This window comes from Anomaloglossus baeobatrachus, chromosome 4 (genome assembly GCF_048569485.1).
Source record: "Anomaloglossus baeobatrachus isolate aAnoBae1 chromosome 4, aAnoBae1.hap1, whole genome shotgun sequence".
Classification (NCBI taxonomy): Eukaryota; Metazoa; Chordata; class Amphibia; order Anura; family Aromobatidae; genus Anomaloglossus; species Anomaloglossus baeobatrachus.
This window is the reverse complement of record NC_134356.1, coordinates 494,139,056-494,153,982: the sequence shown is the minus strand read 5'-3', so window position 1 is coordinate 494,153,982 and position 14,927 is coordinate 494,139,056. Positions and strand designations below refer to the sequence as shown.

At 45.7% G+C, this 14,927-nt stretch overlaps 1 protein-coding gene across 3 annotated transcripts in view; it reads left to right on the top strand.

Moving 5' to 3' along the window:
- The first annotated feature begins 817 nt into the window (after nucleotides 1-817).
- DMXL2 (Dmx like 2) overlaps nucleotides 818-14,927 on the top strand; it is a 315,382-nt gene continuing 301,272 nt past the window's right edge. For 2 of the 3 annotated variants that reach the window (XM_075345794.1, XM_075345793.1), the window contains exon 1: nucleotides 819-1,306. In XM_075345794.1, the coding sequence (XP_075201909.1) occupies nucleotides 1,220-1,306 (87 nt within the window). In that variant the 5' untranslated portion in view covers nucleotides 819-1,219. Of the gene's footprint in view, nucleotides 1,307-14,927 lie in introns of all 3 variants that reach the window. The other variant, XM_075345795.1, reaches the window with a different exon arrangement.

The window sequence follows — 14,927 nt, the reverse complement described above, 5'->3', positions numbered from 1 at the left end:
GACACTGTACAGTGAGGGGAGGGATACACGGACACTGTACAGTGAGGGGAGGGATACACGGACACTGTACAGTGAGGGGAGGGATACACGGACACTGTACAGTGAGGGGAGGGATACATGGACACTGTACAGTGAGGGGAGGGATACACGGACACTGTACAGTGAGGGGAGGGATACACGGACACTGTACAGTGAGGGGAGGGATACACGGACAGTGTACAGTGAGGGGAGGGATACAAGGACACTGTACAGTGAGGGGTGGGATGCACGGACACTGTACAGTGAGGGGGTGGGATACACGGACACTGTAGAGTGAGGGGGTGGTATGCATGGACACTGTACAGTGAGGGGTGGTATGCACGGACACTGTACAGTGAGGGGAGGGATACACGGACACTGTACAGTGAGGGGAGGGATACACGGACACTGTACAGTGAGGGGGTGGGATACACGGACACTGTACAGTGAGGGGTGGGATACACGGACACTGTACAGTGAGGGGAGGGATACACGGACACTGTACAGTGAGGGGAGGGATACACGGACACTGTACAGTGAGGGGGTGGGATACACGGACACTGTACAGTGAGGGGTGGTATGCACGGACACTGTACAGTGAGGGGGTGGTATGCACGGACACTGTACAGTGAGGGGGTGGTATGCACGGATACTGTACAGTGAGGGGTGGTATGCACGGACACTGTACAGTGAGGGGTGGTATGCACGGACACTGTACAGTGAGGGGGAGGGATACACGGACACTGTACAGTGAGGGGGAGGGATACACGGACACTGTACAGTGAGGAGTCTCGGAGGGAAGGACACTGGTGGCGCCGGAGGTGGCAGGGATACAGCAGAGCGGCGGCCACGTTTGCGCAGTCCCGCGTCCTTTGTGGTGAACCCGCCTTCGGAGGACGCGCTTTCTCCCTGCCCATCTGCCGGGATCCCCGCTCTCCTCCTCACTAAGCCGGGCCATACACGGTAGCGGCGTCCGGAGAGGAGCAGCCTTGCACACCGAGGACGCCGCACTCCTCCGGCCATGGAGCGGGGGCCGCTGGCCAAACACCTGAGAATGAGCGGCTGTCTGCAGCTGCCTGAATAGACGCAGCTGAGGCCGGAGCAGAGCGGGGCCTCTGCGTTACATGGAGGGAGAGCCCCGGAGCGGAGGAGGACAAGGAGCCCGCGTCCATCACTGAGGGAGCCGCCGTCCGCACCCGCCATGCATCTGCACCAGGTGCTCACCGGAGCCGTCAACCCCGGGGATAACTGCTACTCAGTGGGCAGTGTCAGTGACGTCCCCTTCACGGTAAGGGATTCCGGGAGGTGACAGCTGGGATTCCCCGGCCACCACATAATCCTCCGCAATGAATGGGGGCGGCCGCAGGCCCGGTGTGCTCAGGCATGGGGGGTAGGGCAGACATGATGGCATCTGCAGTGGGGACACGGGGCCCACACGGCCATCACCACCCGTGGCTGGTACCTGCAGAGCAGATCTGCCCAGTCACTGGCCGTCACCATCTGTACAGGTCTGCTGTGATGGCACCTGGCGTTATCTACAGGGGGATATGTGACCCCACCTCGCACTATGGTATATGATGCCCTTACTGCACCAGCTGGCAATGTGCCCCTTTATGATCCACCTGTGTAATGGGGCAGTGTGCCAGTGATGTGTGGCAATGCCAGCGCTCCACTAGGGGTTACAGAGATCCCAGCACACTGCCCTATACAGGATCCTCACAGACCCCACCTAGAATGGACGCAGAGCTCTTTAAAGGGGAATACTTTGGTGACATTACTAATATTTGCCATCGATTCTTGATCGTGGAGACCCTGAGAATGAATCCTGTGGATCGCTGCATCCACTGTCCTGGGGGGTCTTGTTTCCAGCTCTGTGGCTCCGGCCATATGAAGCTGCAGCGTGGGCTCATTCTGTTACATGGGACTGGCTGCAGTTCCCCCTCATAGCCAGGTGGCAATGGGGCAGCAACGCGCAGAAAGGAAAATGGTCCTTATACCGGCCCTGCATACTCAGGTCAGGAGTCAGAGAAGACCCCTCTACTGGTCAGAATGTGATGGCATACTGTATCCTACAGATAATCCATCACATTATGAGACCGGTAAAGCAATTTAATATAATAGTTGGTACGATGCTCATTTTCTGTCTGAACCGGTGACCCGGCTTAGTACCTGGGAAGTTCTGGTGTGATGGGACCGCAAAGCATGGACCTACAGGACAATGCATGTTTTCTTTAGGGGAACCTTTCACAAATTGTAACCTTATAAATTCTACATTGCTGCACATAGGAGCACGGATGTGGATAATGTTTTTTTTTCCTTTTTTGTTTTGTTTCTCCACTATCTTCTAATTCAGCTGAGTGTTTCATTCTTCAGCTCTGGACTTTCATCCCACTATAGTGCTGTCCAATCATAAAAAGGCAAAGGAAAAAGAAGACGTCCACAGTTCTGAAACTCCCATAGAAAAGGTGAAAACTTTGCCAGCGTGGTTAAACAAGATTTTATTTGTCTGGTGACCACGCTGACAGTCATACTCGGGTCTGCCGTCTCCGGTGACACCCCTCACTCTTCTGCTTCTGCTGCCGCCTGCACTCCCAGTGATTTACTAACTGGGCATGTCAGCAAGGAGGCGTTATCGGTGTGGTCACCCTGGCACAGTTCTGTCCTTCTCCATGGGCGTTTCATCTTGGCCAGACCAGGCTGTTGGCGCCTCCTCCTCCCTCCCTATGACTCTGCCTATTTGTGATTGGACATCCTCATAGCGCGATGACTGTCCACTCCCACAGGGAAAAATAAAATGAAACGCCCAGTTGATGTTAAGAAAATTAGCATAATAGGCGCTAGTAACTTCAGTGCCCTGTATCTTCACAATGGAGTGGAGAAAAAACGAGATCTACATGCCTGGTACTATGTGCAGGAATATAGAGTTTATAATTAGTGATGGGCAGACCCGGACTGATCAATGCGGTTTCAAACGTGCCCGAGTGCCAGGATTCTCAGGGAACTCTGGCTATTGATTTGGATCCAGCACTCTGGAAATTAAAAAGAAGAAAATAAGAATGAAGCAAGCTCTTCATACTTACCGAGGCTCTGGCGGCCGCTCATTCTTTTTCTGGGGCTGCTCATTAATGCTCATCCATTTGCACTGCTTTCCTCGCCCACCGGCTGTCCTGTCGTCTGTGATTGGTTGCAGTCAGATGTGCCCCCAGCCTAGCGTCTGACTGCAACCAGTTACAAGTGCTGTATACGGTTCACCATCGTGGTGTAAAAATAAATAAATCAATTGCGTAGGGTAGCCCCCATATTATGATACCCAGCACAGATGAAGCATAGGCCTACAGGCTGCAGCCCCCAGCCGTGTGCTTATCTTACCTGTGTATCAGCTTGCGTTTTTTTTAATTTAATTTTTTTAATAAAAAAAACGTGCGCTCCCCCCCCCCCCCCCCCCCAATTTTGATACTGAGTCATAATAAAGGCTGGAGGCTTTTTTTCTCAGGCTGGGTGGACTCATGTTTATGCTGGGGGTAGCCCAATAAGCATATCAGCCTGCAGCCGCCCAGAATTGCCGCATCCATTAGATGTGACAGTTCCGGCGCTTTACCTGCAGCCGCCCAGAATTGCCGCATCCATTAGATGTGACAGTTCCGGCGCTTTACCTGGTGTGGTGACAGTCGGGGTAATAAGGGGTTAATGTCAGCTAACAGCTGCCACTAAGCCCTAGATTAGTAATGGGAGGCGTCTATGAGACCCCCCCATTACTAATCTGTAAGTGAAAATAAACACAAACACCAATAAAAATATTTACTTGAAATAAAAGACAAAAAAGTGCCCTCTTTCACCACTTTATTAACCCCAAAACAGCCCTGCAGGTCCGACGTAATCCATTTGAGATCACACGATGATTCCAGCTCTGCTACATATCTGAATTCACACCAAGCGGCCATAGAACATGACCGCCCACTGTGAGATTCAGGCAGAGACTGAGTGAGCCGCGCTATCAGCGGTGACGTCACTCAGGTGATTTGCGGTCACAGCTGGAGGTTCTCACGGTCCTCCACCTGTGACTGAAAATAACTTGACATAAATGAGCAAACCACAAGGTATGTAATGAGGACAATCTATTTGTACTGTAAAGTCTCTGTTTCCCCCTATACCACAGTGTCAATTTAAAGAGCTAAAAAGGGAATATATCTCCATTCTGGGGCTGCCATTTTAATTTAATAAAAGAGTGTGCAATCCCAGATTGGTTATTTTATTAAATATAAGTTAATGTCAAAAGGGCTCACAAGTGCCCCCTAAAGGCCTGAAGTTTTACCAAAGTTGTGCCCGAACTTTCATGTTGTGAGATACCAACATTAGGCCCTGTGCCCACTTGCTGTTTTTTTCTGCGGATTTCCTGCGGTTTTGCTGCATGTTATGTTTATAACATCTCTGCAGTGAATCACCAGCAAAACCTATGGAAAAAAAAAATGCTGTGCACACTATGCGGATTTTGACAACTGTATGTTTTGCTGCGGGATTCCCGCAGCAAAAACAATTGCATGTCACTTCTTTTCCGCAGGTAGCTGCGGGATTTCACTCCATTGACTGCAATGTAATCGTGAAATCCCGCAGGGAATAACGCAGGCAGCAAATTGTGTGGTTCACTGCGTTATTCCCTCCGGTATTTCGCGGTTTACCTGCGGTAATGTTCATCGCTACCTGCAGTTTGCAGGGAAGTGATGTCATTATGACAGGAAGAGGAAGCCGTGCAGAGAGTAAACACACACACATCACAGACACAGACAGACAAAGCACACACAGATCGCACTCACACACAGACACATAGAATACACATAGAAAGCAAACGGAAATATAGAGAAAAAAACCACGTGGGCTCCGCTGTATTTTTACCGTCCAGCCAAGGTAAGCACACAGCGGCGGCCCGGTATTCTCAGGCTGGGGAGAGCGAGGGGCAGGGTTAATGCCCCCCCTCCCGCAGCCGAGAATATCAGCCCGCAGCTGCCCCGGGACTGTCGTATCCATTATACGACAGTACCGGAGTGTCCCCGGCTCTTCCTGCTGCCGTGATGCTGTGGCAGTCAGGGTAATATAAGGAGTTAATTAAGTCTAGGCTTGATCATGGCAGCATCTATGAGACAGCTGACATGATCAACCCGTAAGTAAAGTGAAAAAACACACACACCTAAAAATCCTTTATTTTAAATAAAACACAAAAAAGCTCCTGGTTCACCCGTTTATTAACCCCCCCGAAACACAGCTCCGGTGTAATCCACATCCTGCGATGCTTGCATCCAGCCACGACCGACACACAGCTGAATGCAGCCCCAGAGGTAATTACCGGTCATTTCCCACGGCTGGTAATGTGAACACACTACCGACCGTGAGAAATGCAGCGTGTGCTCACAGGGACTCTATCCCTCTATCTATCCACCTGTCTATCTATACCTCTATCTATCTATCTATCCACCTATCTATCTATCCACCTATCTATCTATCCACCTATCTATCTATCCACCTATCTATCTATCCCTCTATCTATCTATCTATCTATCTATCTATCTATCTATCTATCTATCCCTCTATCTATCTATCTATCTATCTATCTATCTATCTATCTATCTATCTATCTATCCCTCTATCTAGCTATCTCGCTATCTATTCTTCTATCTATTTATCTATCTGCTATCTAGGAAAAGGCTTTTTTTTTTTTCTTTTTTTTTCAATGTGCTTTATTGCATTGAATGCATTAAAGCACATGTACCAACCCACACGCGGCAATACCGCGAACAATACTGCGGCAAACCGCATGCGGTTTTCGGGTGCGGTTTGCCGCTTTTTTTTACCGCGGGTGCGGTAATCTTTCAATGCCTGCGGAATTTTCTTGAGAAAATTCCATTTTCCAGTGCGCACAAAGCCTTAAAAGCACGAAGAAACAATCTGTAGTTTGTCATCTCTGTAGACTCGTTGATCCCATTGTAATAAAGGATTGAGCCTGCTGAAATCTGGCATGCCCGGCCCATTGCCCATCAGGGCACAGTCAGGTGGCCCCACATAGATTGTCGTCTCATATGTATGGGTATGTTTGTTCATTCTGTCTCTTCACTCCCAACCCGATTTTTTTTTTTTTTCCCCTCACACTCTGCTCTTCTTTTCTACATTGTACTTCCATGTAGTGAAGCCTCTTCTTTGCTTCTCTTCAGACTCCATCTTGATTCAGATTTGCAGATTTCACCATGCTCTCTTGCTCTTCCATACATTTCTTGATACATCACTTGCATAGCTATAGTCATCACCATCTTTGCCTGCTAGGCTAATATCCTTCACTCCTAAATGAGATTATCACCATACAGTCATGGAGGCTAAAGAGTTTCCATCATAAATGTGTGACAGGAGCTGTCTGGTCATCATAAGTAACTGTGATAGCAGTTTCTGGCTTCCCATGATGAGAACGTCAGAGGTTCAATCCACTATACAGGAACTTCTAACATAAAGCCATGTAATACCCAGGGGATCGCCATGAGATCACATAACCCAACTCAGAAGGGATACCAGAATTTTCCAGATAAATAGGAACAACTAAGGTAATAGTGGCAGAGTTGTGTACTTGACGGCAGTAGTGAAAGAATGATTAAAAAGGCAATCATTGGCTGCTTTCAGATCCATATTTTACAGCTCAGACATGTGATGCATTGCAGTACCGCAGGCAGAGTATGTGACTATAGAGGTAAATGCAGAAATCACAGTCCTCTCCGTACATGTACAGCCTCCTCTGCAGTAATGCTGCCTTGGTCATTATCCTGGAGCATGTCCTATAGATATTAGTATGATTTGTTGTAGGAAAAGAGTTATTGTGCACATGTGATAGATGTCATCTATGCAGTACAGACAGTCTAGGGCTATAGGGAGAAGGTGTTAGAAGTTGTGCTGTGAATTGGGGAACAACCTGCTGAATGCAGACACGATGTAGACGTTCTGCGCTGTGAGAGTGGGCGGGAGATGAATCGCACAGCTCGTCCTTGTGTCTATATGTGTGCGGATCACATCATGGTCTCTGGGTAATAGTATATGTTCTGGGTCTGTATGTTACCTTGGAGCTGGCTAGACGCTGACTTTGATTCACCCATTTTTGGTGCATTGAAACTGTTCCTGGATGTTATTTCATTATAAAGAATTATGTTATATCTGCTTCTATATAAGTGGAAAATAGCAGCGTTCATAGTCAGTCTGGACAATTGACATAGACCTGATCCAGATGGAGACGGGAGACTGGGGAAACGACCAGATCCCCACTGTGTGGTCATTTAGTAACAGATGCTAAAGATGGCAATCCCTTCTGGGATGCCTGTGCTAGTGATTGTGCAGTGTTTGCATCGATACCTAGCCCTGACCATCGGAGGTATTGGAATACAGCAGAATTGTGTGCTATGATATCTATTTCTGATCACTAGGGTCTCTCAATCCGATCATGGGTTGAAAGTTCTTTGATTATAATCCCTGTCGCTCTATTTACTGTAATAAACTTGTGTATATGCTGGAAATGTTTTAGACGTTTTTTGCACTTCACTATACTGTTTTGAAATGTTTAAAAAAATAAAATAAAGTGAGCGTTACCTAGAAGTGTCTGAAATTGCACTTTTGTCGTGAGTGTGCCTTGTCCTGATGTCACATCTGGGGGACCTGAGGGCAGGAGGGCACTGGTTTAATCAATTGCTGGCCTTCTGTAGAGCTCACTGGACTGTTGTCTTGCAGATGTACTTTCTATTCTATGCTGAAGAGGTTAAAGACCCTTTCCTTGCTGGCTGAGAATTCTCAGCCTCCATTACAGCTGCTGCTTGTGATTATCTCTGTTTTTCACTATAGCTACCCTCCCCTGGCTTCACTCCATGCTGGATAAAGAATTTCAATTCTGACCCTAGTGAAGCAGCTTGTTTCCGTTAAGCAGGCATGTTTATTCATTTAGTAGCAGCACCGCTTTCCACTGGAGAAGATTTTGGAGTCCTGCCATACCTGTTGCCTTGCCTTTTTTTTGCCGCCTGCATGTTTCCTTTCTCTCCTACCCCTTTACTCTTTTGGTGGGGGGACATTTAGGGGAGTCGTATCCAGGAACTTAGCAAGATACGAGACCCAAGCATCTCCACCTTTAGGGGTAATCTTGGTGACAGAGATTAGTTCAGGGACCCTTAGCTTAAGGGACAGCTCAGGTACACACTGTCCCTGTTGCAAAGCAGTCACTGGTGTGACAACTATGTTGTATAAAATTGCACCAAAATTTTGGCGTATTTAAAGGGGCCACTATTGAGCTCTGAATTACTAAATCCAAGTTTGTTTACTGGACCATTCACGTGGGCTGCCAAACACTATGGGTAAAACCAATCACTAATACGATCATTCTGTCTCCATACAGAATCATGACTGGTCATTCTGGCACAAAAATCTGATCCCCCAACATATGAGCTTTTTGCTTTTTCTGTTAGGTGATAAGTGCTTTGTTTATACCGGCCAATAACCTGGGAATCTTTGACAAATTATTGCTCAATATTATGACTAAAGACCACATGAAAATTGACCTGAACTTAGATGTGGTCATAAATCAACAAAGAGACAAGTAAAATAGTTACACACACTTAATCACTGCAGCTCACTGACAGGTTCACCAGTTAACTCCTTCTGCACTGAGCAGAGAAATAGAACCTACAACATTTTTAACAAAACCCAACAGCAAACAGTTTTTGCAATACACATAAGCCCCATACAAATAATTGCCCAGTACTGTCCAAATCAGTAGTTTCAGACAACTTTACCTGAATAAGTTGAGTTTTCTCAGGCTGATACTATGTATACAAGGGGGTTAGTTCTATTGGCAAGGACAGGACATGCATGGGTGGTCTCTATTAACATGAATGGGGAATTAAGGATACTGCCAAATCAAAGCCTTCTGCCCAAATGAGTGTGGTGCTTCTATTCATCTGCGTGTTTTGAGCTGACAGTTTGGGTTTCTTGCCAGAAAGATATTTTTAGCTTGGAAAGTGCTTAGGAGTGTTACATGGATTTGCCGCTCATATCCTTAATTACCGCTGGAGTGAGAAACGTTCCCTTTGATGCAGGCAGAAGTCCTGATTCTCTGCAGACAGTATATGTGGCCGAAATAGGTGGTGTGCATGAAGAGTCATCTTTGGAATCAGTAATGTTATTTGATTCCTCTGATTTATTGAACCCTAATCTGAAGAATGAAAGTTAATGTCACATTTACTTTGCAGTTTACACCAGATTGTGTGCCCCCAAAACATTAAGACGCTTACCAAATTTGAAAAGGTGAGCGTGGTCACTGAGGCCCTCTGCACACACTGTGTTTGTTTTTTTTTGCGTTTTTGCTGCAGAAATTTCTTGAGAAAATGGTTGTAACCTTTCTGCAGACATTCCCCCGCAAAACCTGTGGGAAAAAAAATAGCTGTGTGCACACTGCATTTGTTGTCTCAAGAACATTCTTTCTGCAGAATTTCTTGAGAAAAATAATGAGCATGTCACTTCTTTTCTGCAGCTACCTGCGTTTTTTACCATAGATAATGGTAAAAAAACGCAGGGACCAACCCAAGGAAAAAACGCATCAAAATCACGGTAAAAACGCATGTGGTTTTCGGTGCGTTATCGGTGCGTTTTTGAACGCAAGTGCGCTAATCTTTCAGACTCTCAAGAAATTTCTTGAGAAAAATCCTTTTTCCAGTGTGCACAGGGCCTAAAGGGCATTCATTTAACACTAGAACTACTGGACTCGTGACACCTATATAGAAATACATGGTGCAAAGTAGTCAAAATGACTACCTCAGTAGTTCTAGTGTTAAAGGGAACCTGTCAGGTGCAATATGCACCCAGGACCATGAGCAGTTCTGGGTACATATTACTAATCCCTGTCTAACTGTCCCTGTATCTAGTAGTATTCATTGAGAGAGCTTTAGAAAAAGTATTTCTAAAGATCTTTTATGATATGCTAATGAGTGCAGGGACTAGTCGCATGGGTGTTAGTCCCTGCGCTCATTCCGCCCTCTTAGCATGTTAGTACTCCCACAGGGGTGTGCTGACATGCTATTCAATTCAGCATCATCAGCGGTGATGTGTGTACCTGTGTTCGCTGTGACCGCTGATCAGCAATCCCAGCACTTCCGGTCATGCGCAGTATGAAGCCGGGTGTACTCGTCCCAGCTTCAGAAAGGTCAAGTGCACATAACCCCAGAAGTGTCAGGACTTCTGATCAGCGGTGACAGCGGAGACAGGTACTGGCATCACCGGTGATGATGCTGCATTGAATAGCATGTTAGCACACCCCTGTGGGTGTCGTGCTTACTTGCTAATAGGGCGAAATGAGTGCAGGAGCTCTCATTAGCACATTATAAAAGATCTTTAGAAATACTCTTTCTAAAGGGTGCTTTACACGCTGCAACATCGCTAACGATATATCGTCAGGGTCATGTCGTTAGTGACGCACATCCGGCATTGTTAGCGACATCGCAGCTTGTGACACCAAGGAGCGACGATCAACAAGTGCAAAAACGTGAAAAATTGTTGATCTTGACACGTCGCTCCTTTTCCAAATATCGTTGCTGCTGCAGGTACGATGTTGTTCATCATTCCTGCAGCACCACACATCGCTATGTGTGACACCGCAGGAAAGACGAACATCTCCTTACCTGCGTCCACCGGCAATGAGGAAGGAAGGAGGTGGGTGGGATGTTCCGGCCACTCATCTCCGCCCCTCCTCTGCTATTGGATTGGTGCCGTGTGACGTCGCTGTGATGCCGCACGACCCGCCCCCTTAGAAAGGAGGCGGATCGCCGGCCAGAGCGACGTTGCAGGGAAGGTAAGTCTGTGTGACGGGTGTTAGTGATGTTGTGCACCACGGGCAGCGATTTGCCCATGACGCACAACCGTCGGGGGCGGGTACGATCGCTAGCGATATCGGTACCGTGTAAAGTAACCTTAAAGATCTCTTTATCTATCTAGATATAGGGATGGTTAGGCAGGGATTAGCAATATCCACCAGAACTGCTCATGGCTCTGCGTGCATATTGCACCTGACAGGATGAATACAAACTTTTTGCTTGGCTCGGCCTCTAGGGTTCTTGGCTTAATAACCTGTGTTTTGTGCTGACACAAATGTACCAAGAAGTTAAGACACGCTGTTTCTCAAAACATCCTCATGTGCCAGGTATCACATACACGTTTTGTTTTATTAAAGAGGTTGTTCATGGGTTTGTACAGAAAATTCTGATTTTAAAGGAAGTGTCATCACTCAGGGCATTTTTACTTGTGATGTTTTCTGTATTTTTTTTTGTATCTCTGTTAAGATTATTTTAAAACTTTCAATTTTTACTTTTGAACACCGTGTGACTGTGTGCAGATTGTATAAATGCAGTCATGTGACTGCCCGCGCGAACACAGGGGAATCATGACAGTGTGCACATTGCACAGTGTCACTATTCTGCAGTCATATACATTAGCTGCAGGCGGCTTTTCTTTTCAAAAGAAAACCATTTTTACTCCAACTTCTTGTTCTGTATAGATACTTTTACAGCAGTTCCCATCTTCACAGGGAGGAGTACATGGAAAGGCGGCACCAATACATAGGAGACACAGGATCACTACGAGTCTCCTGACTATACTGGAAAGATTCACATGTCTATGGGGCGGTCAAGTTTTGGTCAGGAGACCCACGGCCGGTCCGCGAATCATAGTCCAAGCAAATTGTGTGTTGGATTTGTTTTCAATTTTTGTATTTTTTATTTCCCGACAAGTTTTTGTATTGTCACTAGTGTGTCTTGTGATTTTCTGTTTATACAGGGTTGTTTAGTAATGTTGATCACAACTGTACGTAGAAAAATCCTGCTGATTGATTGAATTCTACTCTAAGGGGTACTTTGCACGTTGCGACATCACTAGCCGATGATAGCGATGCCGAGCGCAATAGTACCCGCCCCCGTCGCACATGCGATATCTTGTGATAGCTGCCGTAGCGAACATTATCGCTATGGCAGCTTCACACGCACTTACCTGCCCTGCGACGTCGCTCTGGCCGGCGACCCGCCTCCTTCCTAAGGGGACGGGTCGTGCGGCGTCACAGCGACGTCACACGGCAGCCGTCCAATAGAAGCGGAGGGGTGGAGATGAGCGGGACGTAAACATCCCGCCCACCTTCTTCCTTCCGCATAGCCGGTGGACGCAGGTAGGAGATGTTCCTCGCTCCTGCGGCTTCACACACAGCGATGTGAGGAACAACATCGTATCTTTGGTGTGACATTTTGAAAATGACCGACACTACACAGATCACGATTTACGACGCTTTTGCGATCGTTTATCAGCGCATCTAGGCTTTACACGTTGCGATGTCGTTACCAGCGCTGGATGTGCGTCACTTTCGATTTGACCCCGACGATATTGCAGTAGCGATGTCGCAACGTGCAAAGTACCCCTAACTCCCATAGAAATGAACTGATCCATAATGATCCCAGAATTGTAACTTGAGGTGAAGTGTTTACAACACTGGATCTTTCATACAATGAATCACAGACCACAGGTCTCCTGAGACCCTCTGTAAAGTTGTTTTACAGCTAATGACTTTATACCATGTATCCTCCAATCTATGGCATATACAGAGGGTCAAAGTTCCTGAGAAACTATGACCACAATCAGTTCCTTACTCTATATGTGAGAGATGGGTCTCCCTTCCACAAACTTGTCCCTGAGTTTTAATTCATATCCATCAGATTGATCATAGATATTATTTGCTGGAAGACGTTGAATTTTGACTTCATTAGCAAGCTGTCATGTGTTTCTGTAGCGATTTGCCCTAATCACGCCATGTGTTTGGCCTGTGTCAGATGTAGTTTTTAAGCATACAGATGTACTGCTGATGAAATAAGTATTCAACATGTCACCAATTTTCTACGTAAATATATTTCCAAAGGTGCTATTGGCATTCATTTTTCATCAGTTCTCAGCAACAACACATCCAATCCAAACACGCACGAAATCAAACTATAGATGCCCATAAGCTAATAAGTGCAATAATCACAAATGACAGAGGTAGAAACTATTGAACACGCTTACTGAAATGTAATTAATACTTGTACAAAGCCTTTGTTGGCGATGACAGCTTAAAGATGTCTCCTGTATGGAGAAACTAGTCACATGTGTTGCTCAGGTGTGATTTGGGTCATTCTTCCACACAGACAGTCTTCAAATCCTGAAGATTCCTTGTGCTCCTTCTCTGAACTCTGAGCTTTAGTTCCTTCTATAAATTTTCTATTGAATTCAGGCCAGGTGATCAGCTCGGCCATACTCGCAGATTTATTTTCTTTCTCTGAAACCAATTAAGAGTTTTCTTGACTGTGTGTTTAGGATCACTATCTTCCTAAAATGTCCACCCTCGTTTCATCTTCATTATCCTGCTAGATGGCAGCAGATTTCAATCAAGAATGTCTCTGTACATTTGTCCATTCATCCTTCCTTCAATTAAATGAAGTTTTCCAGTGCTATATGCTGAAAAATGGCCCTACACCATGATGTTCCCACCTCCAAACTTTGCTGAAACCCTTTCTTGTAGACATGGCCAACCCTCAGGTAACAGTAAATGAAGGTCAATGAACACCGGTGGCTGAATTGAAGAAATTGTTTCATCACCCATTTACAGTGACTAAAAAAATTACAAGCTGAGGATTTAACTCCCAGCATTTTCATAAAGGAGTGGAAGAACTTTCTGTTTTGCCTGTCCCAAAGAGGAGGTTTAATCGCAGATGGCATGTTGCTTCAATGAAACAGAGAGAGACCCTGCTATTAGAAAATAAAATTCTGGCAGCTGTGTAAGTGGACCCAAGTCATCGTGTATTGCTGGATGATCAACAGCTTACTAAAGGAAAAGAAGCTCTGACAGAGGTAGCAGTTAGGATGAGTGGGCTACAGGACTGCCAAGAGCAAGGGGACTTAGATTCTGCCAGTGCTACTGCTGCTGTATCTTCATCCTCCTCAGATGACAAGTTTAATTTTGAAAAGTATTTGGACGACATTGAGTAATATAGATTACATACATACATATATATATTAGTTTATTACATAGTGTTACATATATATATATATATATATATATATATATATATGTAAGTGGCAGAAAACCGATTTCAATAAAAATATACTAAATGAAAAATAGAATTGCTTCCATCAGATCCTTCTTCGCAGATGACCTTAAATCTGACCTAATAATTTTAAGGCTAGAGAACAACCTCTCTACACTTACTTGGGTTGGAGGCAAAGCCGTAACCACATGGGCAACATCTCTAGCAATTTCCGGGTATAATGGAATTGCCTCATGCACAGTCAGTTTTGATGAACGGTTGAATTTTTCTATTTATTTGAAAGCAAGTGAAAAATTTTGCTGAAATGTGGTCAATCTGCTTGCTATAGGAGACAGAGTGAAATATTTTTCCTTGCGGCAACGCTTTGCCTGCTCCATGTCATGCAAATACTTGTCAAAGTTAAACTCCTCATCTGATGAGAATGAAGATATGGCAGCAGCAGCACTGTCAGGCCCCAAGTCCTCTTGCGATTGGCAGTCCTGTAAGCCACTCATCCTAACTACTACCTCAGTCAGAGCTTCTTTTCCTTTACTAAGCTGTTGATCAACAAGCAGTATACGATGACTTGGGTCCACATAAACAGCTGCCAGAAGAATGTTATTTTCCAATAGCTTTGTCTCTCTCTGTTTCATTGAAGCAGAAATGCCATCTGCGATTAAACCTCCTCTTTGGGGCAGGCAAAATAGCAAGTTCTTCCACTCCCTTATGAAAATGCCAGGAGTTAAATCCTCAGCTTGTAATTTTTTTAGTCACGGTAAATGGTTGATTAAGCAATTCCTTCAATTCAGC